The sequence below is a fragment of the Miniopterus natalensis genome, chromosome 3, assembly GCF_054644295.1.
Source record: "Miniopterus natalensis isolate mMinNat1 chromosome 3, mMinNat1.hap1, whole genome shotgun sequence".
NCBI lineage: Eukaryota > Metazoa > Chordata > Mammalia > Chiroptera > Miniopteridae > Miniopterus > Miniopterus natalensis.
The window spans coordinates 81,368,372-81,394,355 of NC_142083.1; the positions used below are offsets into that span (position 1 = coordinate 81,368,372).

The following is a 25,984-nucleotide window of genomic DNA, read 5'->3' on the forward strand; positions in this document are numbered from 1 at the left end:
TTGTGTTAAACATTTCACTGGTCGTGTCTCCGTTAGTCCTCGCAAGATCCTTTCCTACGGGTGTTTATCACTTGCATGGCTCAGAGAAGTTAAAACACTTGTGCAAATTCACTGGCTAGGACAAGGCAGACCCAGAATGTGAACCCAGGCAGTCAGGCTTCAGAGGCTAAGGTTTTATACACCACACCTGTCTTATTAAGTGGCAGCCTTTCTGGAGATTTTCATTCAGAAAGTGGCTTGTGTATTGGAGGGCAGTTCTCCCTGGGGAACTGGGACCTGGATTTTCTCTTCAGTGCTTCCACTCCTGTGATTTCCTGGCTGGCAGGGTACTCCTCTGGCAGGAGGTGAAGGTGTGACAGCCGAGCTCCTTGCCCTGGCAAGGCTCCTGGGGTTAGAGAGAAGCAAAGATTGTGCGTCTCTTATATCTTCAGTCTCAGAAGATAAGTTTTCTGCTCCCACAAAGGACAAGCAGACATCCTTACTCTTCAAGTGCTTTCTGACCGTCCTTAATAATTGAACCATTATGTGACGGGAAGTTTGTTTTCTTCTTGAAAAATCATTGACTGTAATCCTTAACAGAATTAGGAGAAAAATTATGATTATCCCAACAAAGGCGTATAATTGATAACATTCAATTCTCATTCTTAGCGAATAAGGAATAGATGGGAACTTTCTTAGTCTGGTAAATGTATCTATAAAAATTCTGCAGCAAGCATCATACTTAACTGTGAAATGCTGCAGGTGTTCCCCGAGTCGAGAACGAGAAAAGGGTGCTAATTATCACTGACTGTAAGCTGCATCCTCCTGGAAGTTGTAGCCCATGTACAGCCTTGGGGGGAAAGATGTAGTGAGTGGAAAGGAAGAAACAAAATGCTGTTTTTAAAAAAAATAAAGTTTCTTGACACAAGATCTCTGTATAAAACCAACTGTATTTCTGTATACCAGCAACAAACACTTAGAAAATGAATATTTAAAAATGATGCAATTTACAATAGCATAAAAAAAATTGAATACCTAGGAATATAGATATGAAGGGAGATATGAATCACTCTGCACATAAAAATATACATTATTGAGGTTAAATAACCTAAATATATCATGTTCATGGATCAGAAAATTTAATATTATAAAGATGTCACGTCTTCAAATTGACCCCACATGTTTTCCATGTAATCCCAATCAGAATCTCAGCAGCTTTTGTTTATATGTGTGAAAATGACCATGCTGATTCTAAAATTTATATAGAAATGCAGAGGACCATACCTGAGGAAGAGCAAAGCTGAAGGACTTATAGCACTCTATGTTAAGTATCATTATACGTCTACAATAATTACAGTCAGGTATTGGTGCAAGGATAGACAAATAGACCAATAGAACAGAATAGAGAATTCAGAAACAGCTTCATACGTTTGGTCAGTTACTGAAGCACCACTGTATTTCATTGGGGAAAGATAGTCTTGCAATAAATGGTGCTGAAGTGAATTAGATTTTCATATGAGAAAAGATAACTATTGAGTCCTGGCACACCATTCTCAAATGGTTAATTCACAATTGAATGTATATTTACAAGTCAAAGTTTAAACAATTAAAAATAGAACCTTAAATTCAACAGTAGAAAAAAATAAACTGTTTCTCTGTCCTCCCCTCCCACCAGGATTCCTCCAACTTCAGCCCTATGTAGCTGATTAAATCTACAGTGGGTTAAAGGGTCGACACTTCTGGTCAGTGATGTCTGGATTTCTTTTCTTCCAGGGAAATTTGGCACTGGGATTCAGTCCTATTTCTCGTTCTTGCGATTTCTGGTGTTGCTGAATTTGGTGATCTTTCTGATCATCTTTATTCTGGTTTTGCTCCCAGTCTTGCTCACTGGATACAAGGTGACCAACAGCAGCTTCGTGCTCATTCCAGCCAAAGACGTAGGTGAGTCTAAGGCCTGATTTTCCCTGAAGAGTGTTACCTGGCTACAGTGCTCCCTTCTTTAGAAATCTTTATATTCTTAATCTTGGGTTACTGTATTAGTCAAGATGGGTTAGGTTATGCTGCAGAAACAAATGACCCTGTAACTCTCAGCACCTCATATCCACAGAGGTTTCTTGCTCACAGTACATGTCCGTCACTGTTTGGTGGTGGCTTTTTTACATGTTATCTTCATGCTGGAGACCAAGCTGATGGAGCACCCTCTTTCTAGACCACTCACAGTCACTATGTCCAAAAGAAAAAGAGCCATGACAAATGTGCTGTCTCCTAAAGCTTCTGCCTGAAGATGACACACGTCATTTCTGCCACATCTCATTAGCCAAAGCAAGTCATTCAGCCACTCCTGAGTTCAGCAAAGCATTTGGGAGGAGACCTGCAGTTTCAGAAAGTGGAATATTTAGCAAACATAATACAATCTACTCCAGTGTTTTCATTTCACACCTTTCATCTCCAAAAATGGTGATTCTTGGGGCTTCCATTAATTAAACACCAGTCATGCGCCAATGGCAAGTGCTGGGCCTGTGTCTTCTTACTGAATTCTCAACACAAGCCAGATCTCCTGGGTATTTTCTTTATTCACATGGGGAGAGCTTCAGTCATTCCACAGACATTTGATTACCCTCTAGTACCAGGTTCTGTGCTGGGGCTGGAAGTGGCAGCCGCAGACTTCTCCCGTCACATAATTCCTTTCCCTGGAGGACTCCTCCTTTAGAATCACTTCCGTGGCCCTAAACATTCCTCCTCTTCGTATTTGTTTCTGTCTTTATTTCATTACACTTCAAAAGAAAATGAGGGTAATGTGGAAACCCTGACTTAGTTCAGGGCATTGGCACTTGTATTGAGTGCCTACTGTGTGCCGGATGCTACCTTCTCATTTTTGCATAAGTCTGTTTTACAGATAAGTATTCCCTGCTGCTATATGAAAACCCTGGGTTCAGTTTCAAGGCCTCGCTCTGCTAGTTGATTAGACTTTCTGAGCCTCAGTTTCCTTATCCGTAGAATGGCGGTGACAATTTATTTTATTATTTATTTTTAAATATATCTTTATTGATTTCAGAGAGAGGAAGGGAGAAGGAGAGAGAGAGAGAGAGAAACATCAGTGATGAGAGAGTCATTGATTGACTGCCTCCTGCACGCCCCCGACTGGGGATCGAGCCCACAACCAGGGCATGTGCCCTGACCGGGAATCGAACCACAATCTCCTGGATCCTAAGTCGATGCTCAACCGCTGAGCCACGCCGGCCTGGCTGGCGGTGATAATTTAAATAATGAGACGATTAATTTCATTATTCAAATAACACCTCACTATTTAATACTTTGTTCATTAAAAGTAATAAATACTTATTTAAATTATAAATAATTGAAACAGTAATATAAATTCTGTATCATTTAACATAGAAAATAAGAATGTTTAAATAATTAAGCAGTACTCATAACTTAAAAATGAGTATTAAGTAAGACAATACAATGATCAGCACATGGAAACAGCTCAATACATGACAGCTTTTTTTTTTTTTTTTAGTGTTATTTCTTTCTAGAAGCACTGAATGCTATTCTGTCTCTCATGGGAATCGAGCCTGGGCACTTAACTACTAGACTCAACAGCCTGGTCACTTCTCCCTTCAGCCGTAGGCAGGGCCTTGGTCGTAGAGGAGTCACCCCCCTGCAGAAAATGCAGCTGGACTAAGTGTGGCCAGCGTGCATCCCTTCTTTCTCGTCACTATTTTCTCTGTGTCTTCTCCCCTCTTAAAAAATCACTTAAAAAAAAAAATTTACCTAGTAAACTCTTTCCCTTAAGAAAAGGATCAGAAGCCTTTCTCTTCCTTTTCTCACTTTCCTTCCCTTCTTCATTCCTTCAACAAGTGTTTATTGAGCACCTACTGTGTGCCGGGCCCTGAGCCTGACACTGAGGCTACAGCAGGGAACGGCACACCTGCATCCACAGTGTTAATACATTCTAGCAGATGGTGGGCTTTAAGGAATGAACCACACAAAGTACAGAAGGCATGAATTGGGCCATGGGGAAAGGGAAGAGATAGTCCTGAGAAGCTGGACGCCAGGACACTGGAGGCTGAGGGGTCCCCAAAGCCCTTTGTGAAGGCAGGGACATTTAAGGCCAGCCCAAGAGGGTGAGAGGAGGGCAACTTTTGAACTCAGGGAAGTGTCTTCATGCAGAGGAACAGCATCTGTGAAGGTCCAGAGGTGGGAAGTAACTCAGCATATGAGAGAAACAAAAAGCCTGGCATGGCTTTTCCTGTTAAGGGCCAGATAGTAAATATTTTGTTCTTTGCAGGCCATACAGTCTCAGTTGCCACTATTCATCGTTGCCACGAATGTCATGAATGGGCAAGGCTGTGTTCCCCTAAGTCCCTATTAACAAAAACAGGCAGCTGGCCAGATTTGGCCCACAGGCCATAGTTTGCCAGCCTCTAGGCTGGAGGACAGTGAGTGAGGAACAGAGTGGCAGGCATCTCATTTTATCTCCCTGGCTCCTCTCCAAATAGAATGACTGTCTCTCTCCTCTGCGTATAATGCCATGTTCATGCAACCATCTGAGTACCTTATGTAAACCTAACTGCTACTTGTCTTTCTTTACCCCTTGATGGGGAGCTTTTCAAGGGCAGGAACTGCTGCTTACTCATCATGTTATCTCCAACACCTAAGTGATTAAGAAATGTTTGTTGAATGAGTAAATGAACACATGCATATGTTAGAGTTATAAAATGGCAGAGCTGGAGAAACTGGTTCATTTATTTTAATAAAGGGGAAATTAGGACCCAGAAAACGGGTGATAAATTGGATTATTTTCCCCAATTTGTTGCTCCCTGTATTTGTGACTTTGCAGGGCCTCTCACTGTGGACAGAGAATACTTCCTGCTCCATTGCTTTTGCACTTGGTCACATGGCTTGTTTTGTCTAGTGGAGTGTTAGCTTGAAATGGCTTTGCGTGGCTTATCTTATGAGACAAACCATGAGGAGAGCATCCCCCAGGTGAGCCATTTCCTCTTCAGCCTGGGCCCCAGAATGGAATCATGGGGAGCAGTTCTGAGCCCAAGTGGAAGCCCAGAGTCTATCCTGGCTTAGCCTAAATCAGCTGAATTAACCCTAACTGCAGATTCATGAATGAGAAAATAAATGGTTGGTATGTGAAGTCACTGAGATTTTGAGGTTATTTGTTACAAAGCAATAACTGACTGACACAGAGGAAGTGAATTAATTCAAGGATAAGGTAGTGTCACTAAAATTGTTATTTAAATAATTTCTTGGTTAATTATACAAATATAAATATATGTATTTTCAAATGAAACTTCATATTTACACACACATAGAGAGCTTTTAAAATTGGATGTGCTTAAAATGGAATAACAATTATATCAATCACTTATTCTAAAACATGTACAAACATGAACCCCAAAACACAAAATACAGTGTGAGCAGAAAACATTACTATAAGTGGACCCACATGCAAAATGTACAGAAAAAAACATACATCCCCAGATATTTAGGGAGAATAGTGAAACGGAAATGCTTTTGTACTTGGTGCGTTGGGGTTTGGTCTGCAAATAGAAAGTCACTAACATACAAACACGTCCCTACATAAATATATCTATATATAATGATATCTAAATGTGTGTACATACACGTATGTGCATGTGTACACAAAGTGTGATAGACAAGTTATAAAGGCTGTGAAACTGTTTCCACTGATCTTGGTTTTTGTTTTTTTACAGATATTCAATGCACAGTGTATCCAATAAGTAGTTCTGGACTCATCTACTTTTACAGTTATATCATAGACTTGCTCTCTGGCACTGTAAGTATTTAACGTAATTCTGTATTGGAGCCCTCAAGATCCTGAAAATAGGTTAATTTAAACATCAGTTTCCTGAATGTTGTTAGTGAGAGCCAAACAGTGTGGACACAATTCCAGTAAAAGGCACAGGATTTGCAGTGACCTCTTCAGCGAGGAAAATGTTACCCATCACCTGCTAGAGTGCACAGGAGATAGGCATTATCTCTTGCAGCCATTGCCTTTTTCCTGCCCCAGCCACCTTCATGTTGACCTGCAACAAAATACTGAGTTCCCCCTTAGAAAAGTCAATGAAAATAAACCCGGATAGAATTATTTAATTTCTCTGACATTGAAAACCTAAGATTTGGGGTTTCTAGACCACCTGGGTGGAAGCTGTGGCTCTTCTCTGTAGAAATTACATACCCAGACGTGTGATGCACACATGCACACATACGCCCATACATGTGTGTGCTCACCCCATTTGTACACATACGTACACATGTCCTGAAATCCCTTAAAAGTCTACCGATCCCAGGTTAAGGCCCCCTTCTCTAAAGTGGAATTAATCTCGTCCTTCTTATAGTATTTCAAAAGGATTTTTTAACCTTCTAAAAAATGATTTTTTTGGTGAGCTTTCATTTTTTTAATCCCACTTTTTTTCAGCATATAAGAACACAGTCATGAAAAGTGACCATCTGCCCTCTAGATCAGGGTTTCTCAACCTCAGCACTGTGGACTTGTCAGGCCTGATAATTCCTTGCCTTGGGGGCCTGTCCTGTGCACTGTAGGTCTCCTCCCATTAGATGCCAGTAGCGGTTCTGCAGTTGTGACACCCAGAAATGTCTCCAGACACTGCCAAATGTTTCCTGGGGGCAAAATTGCCGCTCGTTGAGAACCACTCCATTCGATATTTATAAAATAATCTTTCTGAAAGTTATTGGTATTAAAATACTATGTCATTGAACTTCCACTTTTCTGAATAGATAATAGAAAGTATTGAGTTTGTCCATTGTGCTTAATTCTGAAAAAGTGTTTTTTACATCTCTGATATTTTTCTCAAAACAACGGAGAGGAATTGTCAGGTGGGTTTTGAAATGTCCTCTACACAAGGAGAAAAAAAATTCAGTGACTCACCCAAGGTCACACAACTATGGAAAACAAAGTGGGAACAAATCCCAGAACTGCTGTTATCCCCATTTCTTTAGATTACATCCCCAAAGAGAAATCTGTAAGAGCTCCACACATCATAATCTTTCTTATAGGAATTTTTTTTAAATCCTCACCTGAGGATATGTTTTTATTGATTGACTGACTGATTGAGAGAGAGAGAGAGAAACATCTCATCCTGACCAGGGATCAAACCCGCAACCCTTTTGGTATAGGTACGATTCTTCAACCGAGCCGCCCAGCCAGGGCCTATAGGAAATATTTTATTTTCTTTCTTTATTTATTTTTAAATATATCTTTATTGATTTCAGAGAGGAAAGGAGAGGGAGAGAGAGAGACATAGAAACATCAATGATGAGAGAGTCATTGATCGGCTGCCTCCTGCACGCCCCCGACTGGGGATCGAGCCCGCAACCCGGGCATGTGCCCTGACCGGGAATCGAACCCCAATCGCCTGGATCCTAGGTTGATGCTCAGCCGCTGAGCCACGCCCGGCCGGGCTATAGGAAACATTTTATAGGAGACTTAGCTGCACCTGATTATCAGTGTTCAATATGGTATGCAAGACAAAAACAGCCCTGTCCAAAAGAATATTCTACAATGATGAGAATGTCCTGGAACTGTGCTGTAAAATTCAATAGCCACTAACTCTTGAGCACTTGAGATGTGGCTACTGTGACTGAGACACTGAATTTTAATTTTATTAAAAATTTAAGTTTAGCCCGGCCGGACATGGCTCAGTGGTTGAGCGTTGACCTAGGATCCGGGTGATCGGGGTTCAATTCCTGGTCAGGGCACATGCCCGGGTTGCGGGTTCGATCCCCAGTCGGGGGCATGCAGGAGGCAGCTGATCAATGACTCTCTCACCATTGATGTTTCTGTCTCTCTCTCTCTCTCTCCTTTCCTTTCTCTGAAATCAATAAAGATATATTTAAAAAAATAAATAAAGTTTAGATTGGCCTGAGAGTGCCAGAGAGATCCAACAGTGTTTGTCTTCGTTGAAAACAATTGAGCTAAGCTCATTTTAAAATCAGAAAAATTATTTTCCTGGCCCAGTGAACCTTTACCCTGTAATGTTACATCGTTTTGAGGGAGAGATTAATAATAACCTTGATATCAGCCCCAGGGAATGTAAACAGGTTTCATGTCGTTGGGCAAGTTTTTATGGCCTGTGTGCCCGCCTTCGGGAGAGTTAAAAGAAAGATAGAGTCTTCTGTTACTACTTTTTTTCTTCCTGTTAAAAATTTTAATTAATAGAAAAATACACGATTGTCATAAAAAATACAGAATTTATAGAGTAAAATGTGACTATCCCTCTCCAGAGGTCACTAAACCTTGAACACTATATGGCTCATAGCCTTCTTGCCCTTTCTCATGTGCTTACAGGGCCTTACTTAATATTTTAGAGTCTGGATTTTTCCTGCTCTGGTCGGGCCCCTGTTGAGGGATGCTGCGGTTGCCTCCTTTTTCCTGCTTTGTAAACAATGCTGTGGTGAACATCTCTGTGCTGCGTGTGCTGCTGCTTCGTGTATGTCCTCTCCTCATCCTGGAATTTTCCTGCCATCCGTGGAGGAATTTGAGGTGGTCAGTTACTCTTTCCATGAGAAGTCAGGGACTGTTGCCCGGCCGGGCGTGGCTCAGCGGTTGAGCGTTGACCTAGGATCCAGGTGATCGGGGTTTGATTCCCGGTCAGGGCACATGCCCGGGTTGCGGGCTCGATCAATGACTCTCTCATCATTGATGTTTCTATCTCTCTCCCTCCCCTCCTTTCCTCTCTCTGAAACCAATAAAGATATATTAAAAAAAAGAGAAAAAAAAGTCAGGGACTGTTCTGTGCTATATTTTCACATAGGTCACTTCTTTCTTTCTATTATTAGTATTACTTTGGCTAATAGCTTTATTGAGATATAATTTACCTATCATATAATTCACCCATTTGAAGTGTTCAATTCAGTGGTTTTTAGTATGTGACTGAGTTGTGCAGGCATTACCACAATCACTTTTAGAATATTTCACCACCCCGAAAAGAAATTTTATGCCCTTTAGGTATCCCTTCCCAGTCCCCATTGTTAGCTCTCGGCAATTGTTAATCTTCTTTATGTTTCAATGAAATGCTTATTCTGGACATTTCATATAAATAGAACCATATGACATGTGGTCTTTTGTCTCTGGCTTCTTTCACTTGACATGTTTTTAAGGTTCATCTGTGTTGTAGCATCTATCAGTCTTTCATTCCTTGTTATGGCCAAATAAGATTCCATTGTATGGAAATACCACATTTTGTTTCTTTATTCCTGATGGACATTTGGATTGTTTCCACCTTTTGACTGTTCTGAATAATGCTGTGATGAACATTCATGTGTGAGTTTTTGTGCAGAGATATGTTTTCACTTCTTTGGGGGTATATACCTAGGAGTGGAATCACTGGATCAAATAAATGGTAACCCTATCTTTAATTTTTTGAGAAAATGTCAGGCTTATCTAAAGTGGCTGCACCATTTTATATTCTTACTAGTACTTTATGAGTGTTCTCATGTCTCCATATCCTTGTCAACACTTGCTATTACCTGACTTTTTTATTATAGCCACCTTGGTTTGTGTGAAGTGGAATGTCTTTGTGTATTTTTTTGTTTGTTTTTTTTCTTTATTAACTTTTTAGAGGGAGAGAGGAAGGGAGAGAGAAAAACATGGATTTGATGTTACACTTAATTATGCATTCATTGGTTGATTCTTGTATGTGCCCTGACTGGGAGTCAAACCCTCAACCTTGGCTTATCCGGATGATGCTATAAGCAAAGAGCCAAAGCTGTGCCTTTGCAGTTTTGATCTGTATTTCCCTAATGGCTAATGATGTTGAGCATCTTTTCATGTGCTTACTGGCCATTTGTTTATCTTCTTTGAATACATGTCTATTTGGATCCTCTTTTCATTTAAAAAAAAATCCTCACTAAGGGATATGCTTTCGTTGATTTCTAGAGAGAGATAGGGAGGGATGAAAGGAGTGTGGGAGAGAGAGAAACATCGATCGGCTGCTTCCTGTACACGCCCCAACTGGGGATCGAACCTGAAACTTGGGTATGTTCCCCTGACCAGGAAGCAAACCGGTAACCTTTTGGTGAATGGGACGATGCTCCAACCAACTGAGCCACCTAGCCCGGGCCTCTTTCCATTTTAATTGCATTATATATCTTTCTATTGTTGGGTTATAAAAGTTCTTTATATATTCTAGATACAAGTACCTTATCAGATATATGATTTACAAGTATTTTTTCTTATTCTCTGGATTGTCTTTTCACTTTCCTGATAGTGTCCTTTGAAGCACAAAAGTTTAAATTCTGATCAAGTTCAATTTATTTTTTCTTTGATTGCTATTATTTCTTTTGGTGTCCTATCTAAGGATCCACTGCCAAATCCAAGGTCATGAAGATTTAGCCCTGTATTTTTTTTCCTAAGAGTTTTATAGTTTTGGCTCTTACATTTAGGTCTTTCATCCATTTTAAGTAAACTTTTACATATGGTGTAAGGTACGGGTTTGAGTTTATTTTTTTTTGCGCTTGGCTATCCAGGTGTCTCAGCACCATTTTTTGAAAAGACTATTCTTTTCTCTTATCAAAAACCAATTAACCATAAATGTATGGGCTTAATTTTGGACTCCATTCTTTTTCATTGATTTATATTCTGTTCTTATATTACTACCTCACTGTCTTGATTACTGTTGTTTTGCAGCAAATTTCAAAATTGGGATGTGTAAGTCCTCCAACTTTGTTCTTTTTTTTCCAGTATCATTTTGGCTATTCTGGGTCCCTTTCAATTCCATATGAACTTGTCACTTTCTACAAAGAAGCCGGCTGGGATTCTGATAAGGATGTTGAATCTGTAGATCAGTTGGGGAGTGCTACCATGGATTTCCTGATCCATAAACATGGGATATTTTCCCACTTATTTAGATCTTCTTTAATTTTTTAAATAATGTTTTCTAACTTTAAGAATATAAGATTTGCATTTCAGTTGTTAAATCTATTCCTAAGTATGTTATATATTTTTTTGCTATTATTGCACATGGAATTGGTTTTTAAATTTCATTTTTGGATCATAGACCTGTGTATTTTTAATACTCAGGTATTATCTGTGCTTTATTCCCCAAACACTAAGCAACCCTTTTATCTCTGGGATTGTGTTCTAGTATCTGGGAATTCAGGGATGAACAATGACACTGGAATGTGACTTCTTGAGATAGAGTCTAGTCTCCTGGTTCCTTGCAGTGAACTTACCAGTCTGACCTCATGCCTGTGACTTTGTTTCAGGGTTTCTTGGAGGAGACTTGCCTCTTTTATGGACATTACACCATTGACGGGGTGAAATTTCAGAATTTAACCTATGATCTGCCTCTGGCTTATTTGTTAAGCACGATTGCCTACCTGGCCCTGAGCCTTCTTTGGATAGTGAAAAGGTAAAGTTTATCATATCATTATGTTCTCTGAATTATCCTGATGGCTGGACTTTACTGGGGGCCGTGGACTCTGGGAGCCATTGCCCAAAGGATGAGCAGAGTCCAGGGGTGGGCTTTGTGAGTGTTTTAGAGACTACGGAGATGTGGAGGCAGGATTTGGGAGCTGGAGGAGCAGCCTGGAGACCTTCACTCAATCATTACTGTGCACATTCCCCCCCCAACCTTATCTTCAATCTGTGTACATTAACCAGGTCTCGCTCGCATTTCAAACGGCAGAAACCCAACTCTGACTAATTGGAGCAAAGGGGAATTGAATGGCTCAGAGAACCAAGGCCGGGAGGAAACTCTAATTACAGGAAGGGCAAGGATAAAAGTATGGCTTTGAAATATCCAAAAGCAAGAGCTCCTTCATCTGATTCTCCTGGTGGCGGCTGCTTCTGTGGACTTTCTGGGCCACGGGCTCCGAAATCCTTTAAAGAGATTTGTTGGCTCTGCCCCATTCAGGTGCCCAACCCTGACCCTTCAGCCGTGGCCGGTGGGTTATGGTCCCACGAGAGCATGGTCTTCCCCAGTAGACAGGTGGTTGAGTGGGGGTGTCAATTCCCAAGAAAAGAAAAGAGGAATATTAATTACTTTAATTACTAACAAACAATTTCCCAAAAAAGTACAGTGGCCCAAACACGATAGAAGTTGTGTACCTTTCTTACATGAAGTTCCGAGCGGGCACAGGTTAGCGAGGTAGACGGCGCCCTAGCCGTGGTGGGGCTCAGGAGGCCCGAAGTTCAGGCGCCCTCAGCGTGCAGCTCTGGGGGGGAGGATGGGCGCGCAGTAGCAGCCGGGGAGGGTGTTTGTGGCCTAAGCCTGAGGTGATGCTCCTCACTCACATCCCACTGACGACCGCTTGTCACATGGCCGAGCTAACTACAAACGAGGCTGGGAAACGTTACGCCTGGCTGGAAGCCACTTCCCAGCACTCACACTACACTATGGGAGGGGAACCACGAAATTCTGATGGACAGCTTTCTGTGTCTGCCCCAGGGGGTTGCTTGGCACACAAGATCGTCATGGGCACCTCTCTTACCCACATCATTGGCCATGTGAGAGTGTGAACAGGGCTATATGCCAGGGGACTGTGAAGCTCCTTAGCACAGGAGAAGAGACCAAGATGCTGGGGACTGAGTTTGCCCTCCATGGGGACCAGGGTTCACCCCCACACAGAAAGCCCCAGGGCCCAGCTGGGCTCTCATAGCCTGAGTCAGAAGCTCTGAGACGAGAATTACCTGGTGCGTGTCCACTCCCCACCCAAACGAGCAGCGTACGGACTGGAAGGAGCAGTGATTCATTTTGAGGGGCAGAGAGATGCTTGGTAAAGAAACGCTGGGTGACTGGGCTTCTGGGCTTTGCTCCTTGGTAATGGTGGGGCAGGTCAAGTTTTACCAACCTGCAATTTAGACAATGTGGAGGAGCCCTCTTTAAGGCAAAGAATACAAAAATAGGTTTAAAAAATTTTTAAATATTAAAACAACAGGACCAGATGAACACACTGCTAGAGGTGCTCCCAGGGTCTTGGAAGGGGCCCTGGAGAAGAAATAAGCCTTATTAGCCAAATAGTGACTCCATCTCTGGATCTTGCTCAGGCTCCTCTCTTCTGGACCCTGATTGCTCCCTGGAGAAGCCTGGAGTGAGAGCTGGGTGTGATGTAATGGGCAAAGGCCCACCCCTGGCGGAGGAAGTGCTAGAATGGCAAAGAGCTTGGACTTTGGGGTCCTGAGACCGAGGTTCGAAGGTCACTTCAAGTTTTTAAACTCATTTTCTTCCTCTCTGAAATGTTACACACCCAGTTGTTGGGAGGACTCACTGAAATAAGACAGGTAAAGAACTTAGCACTGGAACTGACACTTGGTGAACATTTATTAAATTAAAATCATCATCAAATTGGCCCCAGTTTTACCACAAACTCTCTGATTCTAGGGAAATAATTTTCTCCAGACCTTAGCTTTCTCATCTGTTCAATGTAGGTTTGGTCTAAATCAGAGGTTTTCACCTGGGGCGGGACCTCAGAGTCTCCATGGGGCTTTATAAAGTAACACATTTCTGGACCCCACTTGAGGCCTACTGATTTAAAATCTCAGGGTATGAACACCCCCCCCCCCCCCTCGGGAGTCTGCATTTAGGAAAAGCACCCAGATGGTTCTGATAAAAATTCTTTGCTGTGAACCTTTGGCAGAATGACTGCTCTCTATAATTCCTTCAACTTTTTAGTGTCTTCACAATTCACTGGAAAATCCTAAAAACACCCCATTTCATCTACAGTGTGTGGCATTTGATGTATTTGTATTGCTAAGTGCCAGGATGTTTTTTCCCCCGGGAAAGCATTTGAATGAATAACAATTATGGTGTGTGAGTTGCATTTGATTGAAACAGGTGCTCACTAAATATTGCATTAGTTTACTATTTAAGTCATTTATTCGTTCATTTATCCATTAGCTGGAGAGTGGCTATATTATATCTAAACATTCTGGATATGAAGGCAATGAGGCAGCCAGGATATCCACCTTCAAGGAATTTAAAATGTAGTCAGGGACTATAAGCAGGAAACAGGTAAGTAAGATGATTGCAGATTAGGTTCATTGCTGTGAAGGAAATGAAAGAGACTAGTTTGAAGTGGGAGCCACAATTTTAAATGGGGTGGTGGGGAATCCATGGAGGGGTTATTTGAGCTGAAACCTGAAAGATAGGAAGGAGGCAGCCATAGGAAGAGGCAGGGGAAGAACTGTTCCAGGAGAGGGTAGCAGGGACTGCAAGTGCAAAGGCCCTGAGGCAGGAGCAGAGGTTTGTGTGTTTATGAAAAGGAAAAAAAGCCACTGTGGCCATGTGGGAAGAAAGATGGCATCATGCAGGATCACATAGAACCTCTAGGCTGTTAGAGTTTGGATTTTATTCCAGCTGTGAGAAGAGCCATTAGATGGATGAAAGGAAATGATTTTCAACCCTGAGATTCCTGGTTAGCTGCCACATGTATTTAGGATGGTCCAGAACTTGACCATGTCCAAAAGGATGGAAAATGCAGCCGTGTGTAACTGTTTTATTCTAGACAAAGCCAACCCTTGAGTCTGTATTTCATTGTTGTTCTTATGAGAAGCATAATTGTGTTTTGGGGCCAGGTCCGTGGAGGGGTTCAAAATCAACCTGATCCGGAGTGAGGAGCACTTCCAGAGTTACTGCAACAAGATCTTTGCCGGCTGGGACTTCTGCATCACCAACCAAAGCATGGCGAGCCTGAAGCACAGCAGCCTGCGGTACGAGCTCCGAGTGAGTGCTGCCGGCTTTTGTCTTCGTGGCTTCCTCGCCAGCGAGGCCGGGCCCTGGGAGGCGGGTTTGCAGCTTGCAGAGGAGCCAGGTGGGGGCCAGCAAGTTTCTCCTTTGTAGTTTTCAAGAGCTTTCTGCAGAAAACAGCTTCCTGGGGTTGATCCCCTTCGGCCCCAGCACGGAGCTGGTAAACGGGCTGGGAAGGCAAGTGGGGACGCAACAGTGAATGGAAGGATGTGGTGCCTTCCCTCCTCCCCCGCCACCCTGTCACCTTTCCACGTCGCGAGACTCTCTCAGAAACACCGCTTACACCAGGAGAGAGAGGACTAAGGATGGAATGCTACAGTGATAAGGTGGAGTGGATATGGTAAAGTAGAGGAGAACTTCTCAATTAATCAGGAGAGGAGTAATAAACAGCATCGTGATCAGACCAACCCTGCAAAAGAGGAGGGGACAATTACATTAAAGCTTAATAAAGAGGGAAGAAATCTAATCAAATGTGTTATTTGTTATACTAAATATGAAGAGTTTGAATTCTCCTAGTAAAAGCAGAGACCAGATTGAGTTAAAAAAACAAACACCCACCCACCTTACATGCCATTTCAAAAAATAATGTGTAAGTAATGTCATGAATAGGTTAATGGTTCTACTGCAATCGTAAACAGAAGGTTCTACCTTGACTTGGGCCTAGTTGTTTGATAGACACGAAAACTGGTTGGGCTTTATCTGGGAAGGTATCTTGGGAAAGATGAGCATTTAAGGAAAGTCTTAAAGACGGATAGGGCATGAAGCTAAATCAGAGGTTCCACCCCTGAATATCCCTTCACCCCCGTGCTCACAAATGAGTTTTCTTTGCTCCTCAGGCAGATCTGGAGGAAGAAAGGATACGGCAGAAAATAGCAGAAAGGACCTCTGAAGAAACCATACGGATTTACTCTTTGAGGCTGTTTTTGAACTGTGTTGTTCTGGCCGTTTTAGCAGCATGCTTTTATGCAATCTATAGAGCAACTATATTCTCTCAGGAGCACATGAAAAAAGTAAGGACTCCCTGAAAGTCAGTTTAGCTTCTACTCTGGTGGGACAGTATGCTAAGTGCCTTGTAAACCTCTGAGGCAGATACCATCATCATTTGTCTTACATATGGGGGTAGAAATTTGGCTGTTATGACAGAGAACCAGAAATCAGAGGCGACCAATTTCCACTTCTAAGACAAATAAAAAACATCCAAGATAGAGTATTTGGGGTACCAACTCTCCCTGGAATTCACAATATTTAAATCCTGGACTGCCTGATTTAATCCTCAACTCCTTTACTTACTAATAGAGGCCTCAGTTTACCGAAAATAACAGTGGTTTTAAAAACTCAAGTTGGTCTAGTGGTTCTGCTTCATGAAAGCAATCACGAGGGGCCCAGATGTCTTCCATCCTGTGGCTGTGCCGTCCTTAGGGTGTGGCCCTCTTCTGTATGGTACTTGATAGCTCACCTTATAGCCAATGGGAAGGAGGTGGGGAGGGCACATTCTTTCCCTTCAAGGTCATGACCTGGAGCTTGCACTTACATTCTTTTGGCCAGGATTTAGTCTGATGGCTGTATCTAGCTACAAGGGAGGCTGGGAAATTTCATTTTATCCTGAATAGCCATTTTGTGGCTAACTAATTTATTATTAAAGAAGGAGAGAATGGTATTCTAAATCATTATTACAGCCTTGAAAATACACTGCCCATTGATATGGAAACATGGATTGTTTGTTATACCTCACCTGAATAAACCCAGTGGAGCTCATTTTTCTTCTGGTATGGTGCTAGGTCATGTTTCCTCTATTTGAACACCTAAGGAAGGAGATGGCTTATGTTTAAGGGCCTTGTTGAATGACATGTATGTTTTGTTTGCTTGCTAATAAACATGTATAGATGAGGTCCCCCCTCAGTTTTATTAAGGTATAATTGACACCCAACACTGTGTAAGTTGAAAGTATACAGCCTAATACGCATAGTTGAGTTCTTTTAAAATCAACTCATTTGTGATACAACTTTCCTTATTATACTCCTGACCAGTTTTATTATCTTCATAGGAAATTGACAAGATGGTTTTTGGAGAGAACCTCTTGATATTGTACCTGCCTTCTATTGTAATCACGCTGGCCAATTTTATCACCCCAGTGATCTTTGCCAGGATCATCCACTATGAGGATTATTCCCCAGGCTTTGAGGTCCGGCTGACAATCCTCAGGTAATGTCTGGACATGCCAAGCAGATCACCGCTTGCCCCCTCCCTTGTATATGGCAGACTTTTCTAATCAACTGTGGCACACTTTCCTGCTAAGCCAAGAGTCCTCCTCAGTGTCCAGACAGCCCTCATGAATGAATCAGAGTTTGCACATGCAGTGAAATCTCTTTGACTTAAGAGTCTACTTAGTCAGTATTATATTTTTGGTTCATGTATTAGCACATCGACATCTGAGGGCATAGGGTGCGGCCCTAGGAGGAGGTGTTGCTCTGAAGATGTTAGAATGACAAGGGGGGTAAGAAAGTGAGAGAGAAGGAAAGGCAGCTGATAAAGGGGGTGTTATTGGGCAAGTTGCTGCTGTTGGCAACTGGGGCTCAGTCCTACTGGGTAACTCTGGGAGTCTGTGTGAGAAATACTTTAGCCCTTTCCCACCAAACCAGATATTCTGCCTGTCCCGCCTAAGGGTGGCTGGCTCCCAGAGACATAACGCCCCACATTTCCACCCACTACTCCCAGGCATGGGCCTTGGGTGGAGAGTTACAAGTCCTTGCAGGAGGAACCTGCAGCATTTGTTGGGATAGCGAGTGCTGAGAAAATGTGGCCAGGTCACCCCCAGTATGTGCTACAGTTGACTTTTTCTTCAGTTGTAATACCTCTTCTCATTTTAAATACATATTTGGTTTCATTTCTTTTAAATGACAGGTATGAAGGTAGGGCGCAGGGAGTTAACACAGATGAGTTGAAGAGGACCATGTGGGGACTGTGTGAAACGAGCCTTTTTTGTTGCTTCTCTGTACCTCATTACATTTGTATCTTTTTTTAAAAAATCCTCACCCAAGGATATATTTTTATTGATTTTAGAGAGAGGAAGGGAGAGGGAGAAAGAGAGAGATGGATGGGAGAGAGAAATATCTGTGGCTTGCCTCCTGTGCACGCCCTGACTGGGGTTCGAACCCCCTGCAGCCTTTTGGTGTACAGGATGACGCTCCAGCCAACTGAGCCACCTGTCCGGGGCCATTTGTATCTTTAAAAAAAAAAAATGAACCCCCATGTACCCACCCATCACTTAGTTTCCATCACCAACACATTGTTAGTCTTGTCTCATCTATTCCCTCTTTTGCTGGATTGTTTTAAGCAAGTCTCAGCCAACATGTTATTTCACCTGGAAACACTTCAGTATGTCTGTAAGTGACAAGGATTTTTTTTTAAATATAACCATCACGACCCAAAATTAAGTCAGTTCCCTGATGGGATTGCATATGGCTTTGTATGACCAGGACACAGACAACGACATGATTCCCAGAGGGAAGGTGGGTGGGGAGGTAGAGGAGGGCGGGGGGCGGGGGAGGTAAATGGTGATGGAAGGAGACTTGACTTGGGGTGGGGAACACATTACAATATACAGATGATGTGCGGTAGCATTGTGCACCCCTTTTATTCTCTAAAGAATTCTCCCTCCCCCTGGGTTGTGCATAGATTTCTGGGAGAACTGGGGCATTTGTCCTGTGTCCCCCAGTCGGCATTTAGTTCATTGTTTCTTCACGGTGTATTGTTCTGTGCCCACAGTCGTGGTAAACTACTGTGTTGACTGAAACTTTTCATTATATTCCGTTTCAGTTTTTAGTTATAGAAACCCCCTCAGTGACACTGGGTTCTCATGCCCGCCCGAGGCGCGTGATGTCAGGCGACGCGCTGAGTGAACGCGAAGAGTGGGCCAGTGGTGTGGACTCGCTTTTCTCTGCGGCCCACCTTTCGATGTTTTAATTTTTTATTACAAACCAAATAATAGACAGCATCTTTTAAAAAAAGAATACTCTCTGCTCCCCTCTTGAATCCAGCTTCCCCAGGCAGCCCTCTTCTGCGTGGTTCCCGGTGCTCGTGCCAGCATCCACACGTGTTTTTTTAAAAATGGATTCATATCTATAGGACACTCTGCAATGTGCTTTCGTCACTTCTCCGTATATCAGACATCTCGCAAAGCTGATACTTAGAGGAGTCATTTAGTTTTTTGCGGAAATGTACAATGTTCTGTAATGTGGCTACAACATCATAGATTTAGGAGTCCCCAGCTTTCTTATCTGTTTTTTTCCTGCCATTTAAAAATTGTGGTACACTCCTAGCATAAAACTTGCCATTTTTTAAGTGTACAACAGTGGCATTAAGTACGTTCCCAATGTTGAGCCACCGTCACCACTACCATTTCTAAAACTTGCTCATCCCAAACAGAAACTCGACCCATTTGTGAGTTTGCTTTTCAGAAGGGCAGCTCCTCTGCTCCGAGCCCTGGTTCGGGGCCCCGCCTGCCCCAGGGCCGCGTCTTCCCTCCCTCTCCCTCCCTGCAGGTGTGTCTTCATGCGGCTGGCCACCATCTGTGTGCTGGTGTTCACCCTGGGCTCCAAGATTACATCCTGCGATAACAACTCCTGTGAGCTCTGTGGCTACAACCAGAAACTCTACCCGGTGAGGCTGGGGGAGTGGGAGCATCCTGCTGAGTGGGTCATTTTGGAGTAACAGCCTCAAGGTTGAAAACACAGCCTTGAAGTCATGGGTTTGAATCCCAGTTGACCCGCTTTCTCACTGTGGAGCAGAGTCTGGCACTTCTAAGGACTTGAAAACCAAAGTTTGTGCCGGAGCTCGGAAGAGCATCCTCTAATAGCCTCCAGAGGCGGCAGGGTCTGGGGACAGGATGGGCACTGAGAATCCCGCTTTCTCCGCACTGAGTCAGGTCTCATTGCCTCTCCCTGTCTTCGGTTTCAGTGCTGGGAGACCCAGGTTGGTCAGGAAATGTACAAGCTGATGATATTCGACCTCATCATCATCTTGGCTGTGACACTGTTTGTGGATTTTCCTAGAAAGTAAGTGGGAGGTGTACCCTCCTAGTCTCCCCCACTCCTCCCACCCCTGCCCCAACCGGAAGATCCTCTCAGAGATGCTCTCCGTAAAGCGCTAAATAACTGCACAGTCCCTGGAAACCAGTGACAACCACCCGGTGACTTTCAGACAGCTCCAGGCCATCAGCCCCATAGTCCATTAGGTGCCCCCCAAAGGCAGTGTGAGGAGTGGAAATGGCACTGCTTTCCATGAGATGTCCGTAGGGATGGCTTCCTGCCGTGAGCACAGCCACAGGCCCTGTCAGGGAGGGCCCTCCAGGCCTCAGTGGACACCCCGTTTTCTGATCTGGGTTCAAGCCCCAGCGCTTGCTAGTCATGTGACCTTGGGCAGGTAATTGAAGGTCTGTGCTTATTTTCCACCTGTGAAGTGGGGGCAGTAGCAGTACCCGCCTCACCGCACCATTGTGAGGATTAAATGAGAAAATGCAAATAAAAGTACTAAAGAACTCACCAAAACATTATCGCCATTATGATTATCATTACTATGCTGGCATTTTAAAAATTATTCTGAGCATCTCCTTGAACCTTAAGTGAAACACTGCTCACTTAATGACTTTTTTACCCAGATGTACAAATTCTGTGAGCATGTCCTTTAAAAAATTATTCAACTATGACATGAATATGTGCTTATTGAAAATTTTAAAATATTTAGAATTTAAATAAATACAGAAGTCTGGAGAATAGTGAGAATTCATGTTTGTTACCATACCCCTAACTTCCCAATCCCACCCCACTCCCCAGATGGCCATTGCCAGTACTTTGGGGAAAATCCAGCAGTTCTTAAAAACAAAAATACTTATTTGCATAAATACATGTGTAAATAGGCACAGTCTTGCTAAAGTGTTCATTTCCCCCTTAAATGGGATCATGGTACATCTGTATTGGTCTGCAGCTTGATTTTCTTTCATACAAACAAAATATCATGAACTTTCTTGGGAAGACATATGGATTTTCCTCACTTATTTGAAGGACTGTGTAATATTCCACTGTATCCGTGGCTTATAGTTTGTCCACCCAGCCCCTACTTATGGACATTCAGGTTGTTCCCAGTAGTTTTGCTAATACATGGCAATGCTGTGGTGGACGATGGTATGTGTTTATCTCAGGCCCTGGTCCTAGGGTGTCTGTACGAAGCTTCGGGATTCCAGCGTGCTAGGTGGTAGGGTCCTCATAAGTCATTTTCTGCATGGATGCACATGACTTTGTGGGTTGAGGGGCAAGCCAGAGCACAGATACTGCCCATGTTGTTTCTTGACACCCCAACCTTGTGAACCAAATTGTGGTATCATCCCCCCATATTCCAGATGAGAAAAATGAGCCTTGTCTAAATTTATTTGGCTGATCAGTTGTAGATCTGAGACTCAGACCCCGTTCTTAATGATTCCAGAATTCACTGTCTTTTGCATCTTCTAGACTTGTGACTACCCAGTTTCCATGAGAGATCTGTGTGAAAACGGCCCTGATTTTGTGGACATGGTTCTGTGGCCTTGGCAGATGCTGGTGGTCCAAGTGAGAAATTGTCCCATTTGCTTCTAGGCTCCTGGTGACCTACTGTTCCTCTTGGAAGCTGATACAGCTCTGGGGGCAGCAGGAATTTGCCATTCCTGATAATGTTCTGGGGATCGTTTATGGGCAAACCATTTGCTGGATCGGAGCCTTTTTCTCACCCCTTCTCCCTGCCATTGCAACCGTGAAATTCATCATCATCTTCTATGTGAAAGAGGTAAGGAGAGAGGGGATGGGGGGCTCATACCCAGCACCGCTCTGGACCGTGTGCGGCATTTGGCACACGTTTGGAGCTCACCCGCATTCTGTCAGACATATATCCCTTATTCGATATATATATTTCTATTTTGGAAAAAAGATTTTCACATTTTTATAACTTCGAGAATTTTGTTAAGCATTGTTTTGCTCCTGTGATTTAAATGTTGTTTTTATATGTAACTGTCTAAGAGTTGAGTTGCAATTGATCAGTTGACAGTGGTACATTTCGGTAACGTTTAATGAAATGGTTATTAATTTAAATTTTGTAATTTTCTGTTTGGATTTTGGAGCCAGTGAATTTATGTTCAGGTCTCAATTATTTGTGTAGGTCCTTGAACAGCTCCGAGGCCCTAGGCATTGTGCCTGAAATAAGTGCTTAATGGGTAGAGTGGCCTGCAGATGACTAACCTACCTGGACTTATTAACCAAACGTCTCTTTCTTTATTATAGAGGCAATGTATGCTCAATATTAAACATTTAAACAATACAGATATTCATATAGTAACTTTCATCCCTTCTTCCAGGGGTACCATTTAAAAGTCCAACATTTATTGATTACCTCTTATGCCAAGGCCTGAGGATTCAGAAATGGAAATAATAACAGGTTTAATAATAATGACAATAATAAGAGCAGATGATGGTAATACCATGTGCCCCACTCTGCTGAACACTTAGGAAGCTGAAGTTCAGAGAGGTCAAGTAACTGGTCCAAGGTCACACAGCTTATAAGTGACTTCAGGGATTTGATTCCAGGTTTATCTCACTCCAGAGCCACTTAACCTGGTAAGCAGGGCCTTGAATTGGGCCAGACTTTCTACCTGGATGTTTTGGCCTTTGAAGAATGTTCTGATGCTTTCATTTGGAAACTTTAATTAGCTGAAGTCACCAAAGGAGAAATGGAGAAGAAAAAGTTCATAGGAACTTTTTCCCTTTCCTAAAAATATTGGTTGGCCAGTGGCTTCCCAGAGTGCAGCACAGTAAAAACAGTGTGGGGGTAATGGGCTGGGTCAGGGCCGCTGGGCTAACTTCTTTTTTTTTTTTTTTAAATATATCTTTATTGATTTCAGAGAGAGGAAGGGAGAGGAAGAGAGAGAGAGAGAGAAAGAGAAACATCAATGATGAGAGTCATTGATCAGCTGCAACCCGCAACCCGGGCCACGTGCCCTGACTGGGAATCGAACCCTGATCACCTGGATCCTAGGTCGACACTTTAACCACTGAGCCACGCCCAGCTGGGCTGGGCTAACTTCTGACACTCACTCCAGGCCTGATTGACTGGCTGCATCCAGACAGTACACCAAGTGTCCTCTGCGCACAAGATGTTCTGGCTACTGCTGAAGTCAGAAGAGCTTGATGCCTACTCCCAGTAATGATAGCATTTAAAAATATTAAGGGGAAATATTATGCTGTTACTACCTCTCTTCCCCTCCCTACTTGATTTGATATTTCCTTCAAGTCTTCTTTCCCTCGATGGAAATATTTATTTTTAAATATAGGAAAAATAAGTATTCTTATAAAAATGCAAGCAAAATATCTCTTAATTTTTTATAGAGCATTATAGATCCATTTATTTTATTTTTTTATTTATTGATTTTAGAGAGAGAGGAAGAGAGAACGGAGAGAGCGAGCACTTTGCTGTTCCACTTATTTATGGATTCACTGGTGGATTCTTGTATGTGCCCTGACCGAGGATCAAACCTGATGATGCTCTAACCAACTGAGCTACCCGGCCAGGGCTGTAGAGCCATTTAATATATATTTAAGCCCCTATAAAGAATACTTTTTTTAAACACTTAAAAGAGATCATAGCAGACAGAGTGCTGAACTCTACCCATTTCATTTCACAGTGCCATGTGGGATGTAAAGCTGGCTTTCTTGTCCTTTCTGGGGACTACATGGTATTCCATTGTGTGGGTGACATTTTTTAACCTTTAAGGACACCCCCCCCCCCCCCCATAGCTATTTCGGTCCCTTCCAGTTCAGTTATTCCCTGATACCAACAACCGTAGCAGTAAATATCCACAGACATGCATGTTGGCCCAATGCTGGGGTCTGGATTAAACATTTTTCATTTTGATCTCTACTGCTGACTGCCCTCTAAAAGGTTAGACCAATTTACAGTCCCACTGTGATGCTCGAATGTGCTCATTTATCCTCAAGGAAGCAGTACTTCTAACTTTTCCTCTCTCTTTCTCTCCCCTTAGATGAGTCTCCTCCATACCTGCAGACCCTCCCCGAGGCAGTTCAGAGCATCCAATTCTAATTTCTTCTTCCTGCTGGTGCTGTTGATCGGCCTGTGTTTGGCAGTGATACCGCTGACGATCAGCATGGCTCAGTAAGTACCGCTTGGTTTTCTAAAACATTTCCCTGCTTCTTGACCTGGTCCTCTCGTTACAAGACCCGCTGTGTTTTCTGTTGGGCTTTCCTAACACTGTGCGACCCACAGAGCTCAGGTCAGAAAGTCGCTGTTGGCTTAGCCAGGCCCACCCTTGTTTTGGAAGCTCCTTCTGGTTGCTGGAATGTTTGGTCCACTTTCAGTACTTGGGCTTGCTGGGTGGCCATTACTTTTGAGAGTGCCAGCTGGGCCTGTCCTATCCAGCTCCCTTTTCCTGAGACTTCTTTTCTAGTGCCCTTTTCGACTGTTTCTGATTATGGAAATAATACATGGTCATTGTAGAAAGCTTGGAGTAGAGAGGAAAAACAGAAAGAAGCAGGAAGTCACCTATATTCCTGCCACTTTGTTTGAGCGTTTGCACTTAGCAGACATTTATTTAACACCCTCTTTGTTCCAAGCACTGTGCTAGATACTAGGGATATAAAAACATTTAACATAAGACATACGAATGTAGAGTCTGTTGTGGAATTTGGAAAGAACAGAAATGCCCAGGACTAAGGATCAGAAATTGAGCTTTCAAGCCCCAGTGATGCCATTCCCTAGGAGTGTAATTATTTATACTAGAAGCCAGCAAACTTTTTCTGTAAAGGGCAGGAAAGTAAATAATTTAGGCTTTGTGGGTGATATAGTCTCTATAAGCTGCCATAGACAATGTATACACTAATGAACATGACTGTGCTCCAATAAAGCTTTATTTCTAAAAAAACAGGTGGTGGGCCAGATTTGGCCCATGGGCTTGTAGTTTGCCAACCCCTGACTTACACGCTCATGGAATTTCAATTCTTCACCTTTAAATTAAAATCCTTAAATTTGGAATCTGTTTCTCACATCTTATTTGTTTAACTAACTTGTATATATATATTGTTTTATTGTTATAGTAGTGTATATATTACATATATAAAATTCAAATAGTACAGAAGAGTATAAATTAAAGAGAAAAAAATTACTCCTTATGTTTACCTTTTAGTCCCACTCTGCAAAGGTAACCACTATGAATACTTGTAGAAGTTAATTATTAACAATGTATTTATTTTAAAAAAATACATATGGAATAATGCTATAATCCTGTTTGGCAGCTTATTTTTCCCCCTTAACTTTATATTGTGCCATTGTCCATGCCAGCAAATGTAGAACTCTCTTTTAAAATATTTTTTAGCTTTGATTTTTAAAATATAATAAATATATTCACATGGCACAAAATTCATAAAGTATACAAGAGTATATGGTGGAAATTCATTTTCCAATCCTATTCCCAACTACATACTTAGCTTCTCTCTAGAAGACAGTCATACGTATGTCTCTTTCTCCGTGGTTCTTCAGCATTCCATTGTATGAATGGATCCTAAATTGTTCATCCATTTCCTTAAACAACACGTAGGTTGTTTTCAGAAATTTGTTTTTATCCGTAAAAATGGGGTTGCAATGGAAAACCTTCTACAACAAACTTTGTGATGTGAATGTAGGCAGTTCTTTGCAGAGCTTTATTTAATTTTTTTTCCATCATAGTTTTATTTTCCCCCTATTTTGTACTTTGAAAAATTTAAAATCTATGGCAAAGTTGAAGAAATAGCCACGATGAAAACTCCTATACCCTTCAACTGGATGACCCAATTGTCGACATTTTGCTACATTTGTTTTCTCTTTCTCTCTCTGCATACATTTGTCCGTGTGTGATGAACCATTTGAAATTAAGTTGTAGGCACCATGACATTCATTCCTAAATGCGTGGGCATGCAACTCCTAAAAATAAGGACATTCTCCTTCCTGTGTGTCCACAATAACATTGTCACACCTCAGAAAATTAATACTAACAATCACATTCCTGCCATTTTCAAATTTCCCCAGTTGTCCCCGACTAGTCTTCCATAGCTTTATTTTAAAATGAGGATCTTTCAGGTTTTACCCATTGCTCTCAGTTTTGTGTTTTTAGTCTCTTTCAATCTTTGATTTTTTTGAAGAGTCCGGGTCAGTTTCCTCACCTTGAAACAAGAGCCTAGAGAATAGATTCCCCA

At 42.4% G+C, this 25,984-nt stretch overlaps 1 protein-coding gene across 1 annotated transcript in view; it reads left to right on the forward strand.

Annotated features, from left to right (window-relative positions):
• The window catches only part of TMC7 (transmembrane channel like 7), a 49,131-nt gene that overhangs the window by 17,845 nt on the left and 5,302 nt on the right, over positions 1-25,984 (forward strand). Inside the window, exons 4-13 of the mRNA XM_087815106.1 lie at positions 1,753-1,920; positions 5,709-5,791; positions 11,242-11,387; positions 14,552-14,699; positions 15,560-15,733; positions 16,768-16,925; positions 19,265-19,382; positions 19,680-19,777; positions 21,350-21,536; positions 23,782-23,912. Of these exons, the coding sequence (XP_087671232.1) occupies positions 1,753-1,920; positions 5,709-5,791; positions 11,242-11,387; positions 14,552-14,699; positions 15,560-15,733; positions 16,768-16,925; positions 19,265-19,382; positions 19,680-19,777; positions 21,350-21,536; positions 23,782-23,912 (1,411 nt within the window). The remainder of the gene's footprint in view (positions 1-1,752; positions 1,921-5,708; positions 5,792-11,241; positions 11,388-14,551; positions 14,700-15,559; positions 15,734-16,767; positions 16,926-19,264; positions 19,383-19,679; positions 19,778-21,349; positions 21,537-23,781; positions 23,913-25,984) is intronic.